The sequence below is a fragment of the Buceros rhinoceros genome, unplaced genomic scaffold (assembly GCF_000710305.1).
Source record: "Buceros rhinoceros silvestris isolate BGI_N320 unplaced genomic scaffold, ASM71030v1 scaffold13646, whole genome shotgun sequence".
NCBI classification, from domain to species: Eukaryota; Metazoa; Chordata; class Aves; order Bucerotiformes; family Bucerotidae; genus Buceros; species Buceros rhinoceros.
The window spans coordinates 39,294-48,177 of record NW_010418180.1 but is presented as its reverse complement, the minus strand read 5'-3'; the positions used below and the strand labels follow the sequence as shown (position 1 = coordinate 48,177).

Sequence of the window (8,884 nt, the reverse complement as noted above, 5' to 3'; positions counted from 1 at the left end):
AGAGAGAACTTCGTCAGTTAGGAAATGTGACGGGTATTACAGTTGCCTGGTTTCTTAAACAAATGCTGACACTACCACTAGAAAACAGTTGAAGGCAACCTTTCCTCATTTTTGTGGTTGTTTGGATATCCAAAATGAGGGCTTTATGTAGATGAAATTCTACAGTTCTCGTACTCATGGAAGACTTCCACTATAGTGAGTTTGACTTTTTCTTGACAGTAATTTGAAAACCCCATGTTTGATACCAGTACTGCTCTGACTTAAAACACACACTTAGCAAATGCAGTGGGTATGTGAGGTTTCATGGAAAAGCTGACATTAAACAGTGTTTTGTAAAGTGTTGTGTAGGAGTGTAAAAGCTATGTCAGTAAAGAGGGGGAAAACTTCTGACGGAAAATGGAAATAACTTACGTGTAAAGCAGCAGAATTTCAGGAAAACAGATATTGTTTGTAGGCCAACTGTTTTTGTCATTGTTTTACAAAGGCGCTATTGTGTAACTACTCATTAAGTGATTAATTACTGTATGAATTCTGTTCACAATCTATGTAACTTCAGGAGCCCTGTGGTAAGTACTGTGGGACCAGGTGTTTAAAACAGGTGTGTTTGCAGTTCTTCGTGTGGAGTGACTTCAAAGTGTATTTTACAGTTCAAGATAGAAATTGAGCATATACTTATATTTGTCTATTATTTTATCATTTTAGGTTCTATCTACATCATGGAAAAGCCTTTGCTTTTGTATATATTTTTATTCTACTGGCATTTCCTAAATGGTAAGAAGTGGAGTCATAAGAAGCAGTAGAAATGTTTGTTTCCTTTCCATGTACAAACACAGAAATGTTAATTCCTCAGTTTTCCTTCAGGTGCTAGTGTTCGGCCTTTTTTCCTTAATGTTTTAAATAAAAAGGTCTTAACATGCATTTACTTTAAACTAGATAACGTGATTAATACATGTGCTTTGGTATGGGGCCAGACTGAAATCCCTGTCAGTGTTTCAGGCCAGACACCATTTCAGACAAGGTACTATTCACATTGACAGTGCTAGTAAGGCTTTTTGTGTAAACCTGGGAATTGTCATGTGTTCTTTAACACTGTGTGTAAAAACAAAAAAAAACCAAACCCAAAACAAACAAACAAAAAACCAAAAAAACCCCACCCGATTTACAGTTATGTAAAGAGAACATTCCAAGGAACTAACAATTGCCTGTTACCATGGGAGTATTCTGAAAGAAGCAGCTGAGGGGCTGTGCACGCACATCTGCCTAATTTTAGCACCGCATCAGACTGTGTGTGTGCATAAAGCAGGGGTCTGCAGGTCTGAATGACCCAGTTTGTCCCAACCTTGGGCAAGTGCATGCAGAAACGTTTATGACTTTTCTGAACAGGGCAGATACTTTTGGTCCTTAAAATGTCCTATGTATATGGTAAGCCATGACTTTCAAGATCAGGCTTATAGTTGGAAAATTATTTAGTTTTCTTCCAAATTTTGTTTTTCAGCATTATTCACAGTAGAAGCTCCTCAATCACTCTACACTGTGGAACGTGGGAGCAACGTGACCATGGAATGTACATTTCCAGTGAAGGGGGAATTAATGTTTAGAGATTTAAGTGTCAGCTGGGAGAAGAAAGATGAGATAAAGAAGCAGGTTTATTCACTTCTCAAGGGCAAGGAAGACTTCAAAAATCAGCACAGTGACTTTAAGGGAAGAATAAAATTGCTGAAAGAGAATTTGAGCTTGGGACAGTCTCTCCTTCAGATCACTGATGTGAAGCTCAGAGATGCAGGGATTTACCAATGTGTTATTGGCTATCGGGGAGCTGACTACAAGACAATCAATCTGAAAGTTAATGGTGAGTGCACTGCAACAGGAGGTTCAATGCTCTAATCCTGCTAAAAATTTTCAGAGGAGTCCCTGAAGTAAGACGTGTCTGGGTTAGCACTTGAAGAAAGCTCTCCAGAGACAGGAGCCGCCTCATGGCCCTTATGCAGCTGTGTAACTTTGCGTTTCTGTCTAGGTTGAATCCATGTTCTGTCCTTTATTTCCCATAATGACATATGAGGAAAGGTGTTTTAAAACAGTTTAGCCAGGACAAAGTCCAGAGAGCTAATGCAATTTTCTAAAGAGCATCCAAATTGGAAAAAATCCTGTACCTTCCGTTACTATGGAGAGACAGAATACTGGAATGTACTTTTCCTGTCAAGACGTCCGAGCTGATATACAGAAATTTGACCCAGGGGCTGGGGATAAAGAAAAAGAGTCTTGATAATACATGCAATTCTTGCAGCTTCTTACTAGTAATCATTTTCTTCTACTTGTTTAGCTCCTTATAGAACTATAACTCAAGGAGTGGTGAGCACAGGAGACAATGAATGGAAGTTGACATGTCAGTCAGAAGGATACCCACAAGCTGAAGTGATATGGCAGAACAGAGAATATGAAGATTTGACTGATAAGGCAAACACCAGTTATGAAACTGGGAATGACCAGCTGTACCATGTGACAAGTACCCTTACAATTAAAAGTAGCATTGATGAGATTTTTTACTGTATATTCCGGAATAAAGAGCTGCGAGAAAATACATCTGCCATTTTACACATAGCAGGTAAGATTTCTAAATTTCATTTATGGTAACACACTTCAAGGCACTATGCCATTTTGTCACAGTTGAATCAGCCATTATTTGTTCCTCTTTCCTACCTAAATTTGAAAAGGTTAAAAAGAAATACCTGTGTTGTTAAGTTTTGATGTTAGTCTACGCTTCCACCATACTGACATGTTCATCGTGCATGGGTGGACGGAATTCCAGGATAGGAGTTTTGCATGACCTACAGTTATGTGAAAATTGAGCCTGTGTTAAAATAAGTTCCATTACTTGAAAAGCGTTTCAGCTTGGAACATAGAAGTGAAATCCTCCCATATAAATGAAACACACCTTCCAAGAATGTTCTGTTTTGCTGATGATAACTGTCAAATAAATTTGGATATTGAATAGCATGAATAAAAGGCCACTACAGCCTTTGCTTTGAGCATATTTAAATTTAACAAAGTGTACACACTTTCTTTTTCTGGATTGAAAGAAGATGCATGAACGAAGAAGAACAATGCAAGTTCTCATTAGACCTTTTAATGGGGCACCACCCTTGCTGCTTTTGCTTTTGGTTTCTCTTTTAATTTCTGCATTGTACCCTGAAATGACTGCACAAGATTTCAACCAGTTGAATCAACTCAACAGTCATATTCCTGTTTAGCAAACTGTTCCTAGGTCAGGTCATTTCCCTAGTCCCATTCACCTTGCAGTTTTACAAATGCCTGTGCTGGCACATTTTTGGGGACCGAGGAGGGGTGGAAACAGGCAGCTGAGAGTGAGAAAGCCAAGTCATCCTTTCAAGGAGTGGTGAGGGCTCAAGCTTGTTTTTAACAAGAAATGCCTCTGGGCTTCAGGAGGCCACTTATCCTTTGCATTCAGAGCTTTTACCAAATGAAAGGGACTCTTTGTTCTCTTTCTCAGTCAGCTGTTTCCTGTACTCCTGATGGGAAACTAAACTACAAGGAACACTCTGTATCTTGATGACAAGCAGAATTTTTGACAGGAATCAAAGGCACTGTCACATGGAATGCAGGAAACTAAGATAAATATGAATGTGTTCTCTATTTTTTCTTTTTCCTTTGTTAGGATGAGTGAAGTGCACTGTCATCACCTGATTTTAGACACAATCTAAAATGCTGTTATGTCTGAACTGCTCATAGCAAAAATAACAAGCTGAAAATGAAAGGAACAGGGAGAAGCGTATGCCATTATGTAATATGTTCTCTCCTACTTGCTTTTCTTGAAGATTCAGCTGACGGCGTTCTGTGGACTGAGAGCAGACGCTTTGTTGGAGCAATTCTCATTGTGACTGCTTTCTTTGGATCAGTGCTTCTATTTATGCTCTGCTTAAGAAAAGGTATTCAAATCATTTACTTTAGTGTATCTCAGTTATTATCAATCTGGTCTGTTAATTCATCCTCGCAGAGGGGGAATGAGATAACAGACGTCTGCCTTAGATCCTTCATCATGAAACAGCTATATTTTCTACTACACTGTTTTTTCTTCTTTTTCTTTATCTAACTGAAATACTAGCATGTCAGCAGAGTAGAACAGATTGTGAACCCCTCGCAAACTTATCCACGGATCTCTATTAATTTTTCTTATTGGTAATGCTGCAGAGCAGGAATATCAGTGTCTAATCTATGCAAACATCTAAGCACGGCTTATACACCTACTGGAAGTGGAAATTTCCAATTCTGTGTCCTCCCTTTTGATTGGGGACCAGAATGCTGGGAGCAGACAGAGCACTGGAGGTTTTTTTTAGAGCTTTTCCTCCTGCGTTCTCTGAAAAAAATCACAGAACTGTGAGCACATGTTCTTTTAAGTTATCTAATGGTTATGAATTCTATATATATCGTTATTCGGGCTAAAACACCATAAAAATGGTGGACTGCATATGAAGTGATATGCTGAAGGTTTTAAGTCTGAAAGTTTTGGGGTTTTTTTCACAAGAATTAATATTCCCACTGCTTCATACCACTTGTAAGATTTGAGCATTTTCAGTTCATTTCAACTAACTCGAATTGGACATTCTCAGCATGAAGAGCTAAAGCATTGGCAGTAATTTGTTTTCCCTTGCTAGCTAACTGAAGAAAAAAACTTGGAGAAATTATTTTTAGGATATCTGAGCATGAAAAGAATACAGTTTACCTCCAAATTAAAGAAAAAATGTTTGAAATATGTTGCTTAACCTGAAATAAATACCGTTACATTTTTTATTTGTTTGTAGGGGGTTTTTTTGTTTGTTTGTTTCCCCTTGGAGGGAAGGTGTTTGAGGATTTTATATTCAGGTGTATGTTTTTACTCTTCATTAAAGACGTGTACATCCCAGAATATCTACAGGACTCCTTTGAAAATGTTGAAAGGAAGGTGTTTTTGCTGAACATTCTTGTTTTGTCCAGAACTCTTACTCTGCGTAACAGATTTGTGGATGTTTAGCTGATGTATAGCTCCTTTTTTTTTTTTCTCAAATAACTTTCGGATTTTTTTTTGTCAAGTTGTCTACGTAGAAAAAAGAACAAGAGGCATTGAAGTTGATACAGTATTCCTAGCATTTTAATATGATACTGGCATGACTCTGTGTATTATTACCAGAAATGCTCCAAAAACCTGAGCAAGATAGTTGACTAAACACTCCTCTCAAAATTCTTGAGTTTTATAGGAGACATAAATGTGTGTAGTTAGCATGAAATTCATGTGGAGTCAATGCAAGGCCTGGTTGTACTGCCTTTTCAAGTGTTATCTCAAAAGCTTCCACAGTAAGAGAGCCATACTTTCAGAGGGGCTATAACAGAAGTGTTGGTTTTCCTGTCTGCCAGCTCCTTTTTCCAACAGCGAAAAACAGAAACAGCTCTAATTTCTGTGCAGAAATTACACACAACCATCTATAAGCAAACTCTACACTGAGCATTTGTGTTTAATTTCCATAAAATAATACAAGATAGAACTAAATGCGGATATTCAGTGTTTTGGTCATAAGTTCATCTTCTGCATCAGTGCTATGGAAATATGTCCCGGGCGAAGTGTTCATAAGCTTAACAGGCTTCCAGGTGATGCTAAAAGGCTGCAGCAGCCTGTAGATAACCCTGCGTGTATAAGAATATACTTGTTCTAAGAACGTGGTGGGAGTAGGAGCAGAACATGAAAGTGGAAGAAGGGACAGCAAATTCCTTGACTTCTCAGGAGATTCCCATCTAGGGACTTCAGTGAAGGTCAGAAGTTTCCTAGGTTGCTTGAGTAATGCTTGTTATGTCTATATGATAATGTACATACATGTCCAAATGTATGGGATTATGTTATACGTGTACATGTGTGAGATAAACTACAAGCTGATTCAAAAACTGAAGTAGTAGCAACAGGTTTTTCTTTTAAAATCCAAGCTGTCTTAGATGACTGGACAAGTGATTCTTTCAAAATAGAACCTCCCTGCAATATGGGCTCTTTTCCTCTCAAAAAGCACTGAGAAGGTGATGCCCTTGTTATTCCCTATTGCCCAATATGTTCAAATTCTGGTGAAAAATATACAATGAAAAACCATTGGAATAGGTATTTTCCAGTGATGTTAGTGTACAGTATCAGTGGAGTTCTGGCTTAGGAACGAGGAAACAAAACTAACAGACTGGGGGCACTGAAGAAAATACTACAAAGTCTTTGAAGAAATGGAGTGTTCTGAGAACCAGCGATTACACTATGCTAAGCATACTCTTCCCACCAATGTGCTTAAACCCCTCCTTAGATCTAAGTACGTACTTCGTTTTCCTTTTTATTTTTCTCTCTTATTTTCTTTCAGCCAGAGCAAATAAGGACAACAGAACACCTGTGACTAGTTCATCAAGAGCAAGTATGTACAGATGTCAAATCTAGCTCACTTGATTCTTGTGGAAATAATTGCTTGAGAATTTACTTTGCAGTGGTGATAACTAAATGCAGATTTACATTCAACTTTCATTTTGCTTTCTACTTTTCATTTATCGTAGAATTGTTTAGCCTGGAAAAGACCAACCGTTAACTCAGCACTACCAAGTCCATTACTAAACCATGTCCCTAAGTTCCACATCTACAATCTTGTAAATACCTCCAGGGAGGTATTTAACATTAATAGTAAAATAATTATAAATTACAGTTGAAGAATGACTTTACATTAGTATTTCAACTTCTTGAAAGGAAAACGTGAAAACAAAGCATGCTTGTTCCAGGAGCAGATGCAGTCCTGATATGCACAAGAAAAGGACAGAGTGGTGTGCTGTGTTTTGTGAAGTTTACAGGTGGGACGTGCTCCCTAGAACATATACCTCAGGGTGGCAGAATGTCCTGGAGTGCAGACTCAATACTGTAATTTGAGCCATGTTGGCATGATCCTGTGGTTTCTCCACTATTACAGTGTGTGCTTGAGGATCTTTATTACAGGGTTGAGGTCTGAAGTTTTGGCCCTGTTGAGAGAAAAACAGGAAGAAGCTTTAGCTTCTTTAGTTTCTTTTTCCTCCGGTTCAGGTAGTGATCCTATCTGCTATGAGCAAAGCTCAGTGAATGGCCAGTACCACCATGACAGTGGGAAATAGAGGAGAGAGGGGAGAGAGTTAATATTTACAGTGGGAGAGAAGAGATTAAAATCCTTTAACTTCCTTTCATGGTGGCTCATGGGTTGTTTTTTTAATTATTATTAAATTTGTTGTATGGTTCTATGTGGAGACCACCTCAAATTAAACTGCTATGTATAAATTCGTTCATACTGGCAGTTGGGGTTTTTCCTAAGAAAACACTTCAATACTTGCCCAAAATGGACACAATGTTTGGTATTAATCTCTTCTCCCAATGTGCATTTAAGTCACGTATTTCCTGGATGGCCTGAGATAAAAGCTTTTAACAAGGATTTATCACTATATGAAAAGTTTTAGCTATGCTGACTGTTATTTGTATGTATGTTTGTTTAAAGAGGTATCAAATAATAAGGATACACATGACTGCAGAGATGTTTCTTTTGAAGAAAAAGAGCTGAAATGTAAGTATAAATGATAAAGGGGAAAATAGTAGCAATTTGCGCACAGCATAAATCATCCGCGGTCATCAGAGCCTTGATTCATGGGTGTTTTATTTAGTCCCCTGTGTCAAAAGACAGAGCCTTCAGGAGTACAGCCTCCCATTCTCTGCCTTACAAACTCACCATTGTAACTCATTGTGTTACTGGGAGTTTTATAAACCAGATTAATTGTTTGATATAATAGGAAGAAAAGCTATGCAAAGGAGAATGTGATGTGGTGATATGTAGCAACCCAAATTAGTAACTTCTCTAGCTCACGCTTTTGCTACAGAAAGAGTTGTGCCAGCACAACTGAAGGAGTGGTGATGGCAATGGGGAAGGAGACCTTAACCCGTCATGGCCACTCAAGCAAGTCTCAAGTCATAGGGTTCTGTCTTAGCAAAGCAAGAAAATAAGTGACCAAATTCCTGAAACCTCTGAAACACACTGTGGTATGGAACAGAAGGGTGAAGTTATGGAGGTTTTTCTTTCACGTTCTTGCTGACTTCTAAAGCGCTTACGTGAATTACATGCTGAATCCCTTCCTGCTACACTTTACTGTAGCAGACACAAACAAATGTAAGCCTGCTGGTCCCGCAGGTGTAGATCTCCAAGTCAAAGTTAGGGCCTGGGGATATGCTGCTACTGATAACAATACAGATAGAGCACTGAATGTATTTGAAATACGTTCAAAGAAGATTTTAAAAGAATGGGGGACCAAAGCCACAGCAATTTCACTGTATTTGCTAGAGAGGACTTCCCACCGGTGTGTTTGAGCTACCAGTGTGTTTATTTCCTCCCACGATCGTAATTCTAATTAATTTAATGCTAGATCTTTAATTTTAATGAAGAAAATTTTTTGGTACCTCCAAACTCTAGGAAAGAGTCCCAAAGTCATGAAATGTTCTGTGACTTCATAATTTTGTAATTTGATAATTTTTTCATACAATTCTTGTTTTTGCAGATATACAAATTGAGAAGACCTAGAGAAAGCAGGGGGAGCTTTTTTACTCTGTGGTGAATGTTCTGTGTTCTGTATATTAAGGGGGATATTAATTTTGTGTTTTTATTTTATGATGGCAATCTTATTCCATATTGTTGTAACTCAGGAAAAATGGCAATGAAGTTATTGTCATTATTATAGCATAAAAAGGTCTTGGATTCAGGCTTCTGTAAATGGGACTTGGGTATGGAGGTATTTAAATATCCAAGCTTCTGCTTTCTCAAGTTTATGCACTTTCAAAGATACATCTTATTAAAAAATATCTTCAAGGTAGAGC

The 8,884-nt window shown here is 38.1% G+C and overlaps 1 protein-coding gene across 1 annotated transcript; it reads left to right on the top strand.

Annotated features, from left to right (window-relative positions):
• Positions 1 to 716: 716 nt before the first annotated feature.
• CD274 (CD274 molecule) lies at positions 717 to 8,591 on the top strand. The gene is made up of 7 exons (XM_010138441.1): positions 717 to 771; positions 1,496 to 1,849; positions 2,321 to 2,602; positions 3,834 to 3,944; positions 6,378 to 6,428; positions 7,521 to 7,586; positions 8,569 to 8,591. Exons 1-7 carry the CDS (start codon positions 717 to 719, stop codon positions 8,589 to 8,591), a joined length of 942 nt encoding a protein of 313 aa, XP_010136743.1.
• The last annotated feature ends 293 nt before the right edge of the window (positions 8,592 to 8,884 follow it).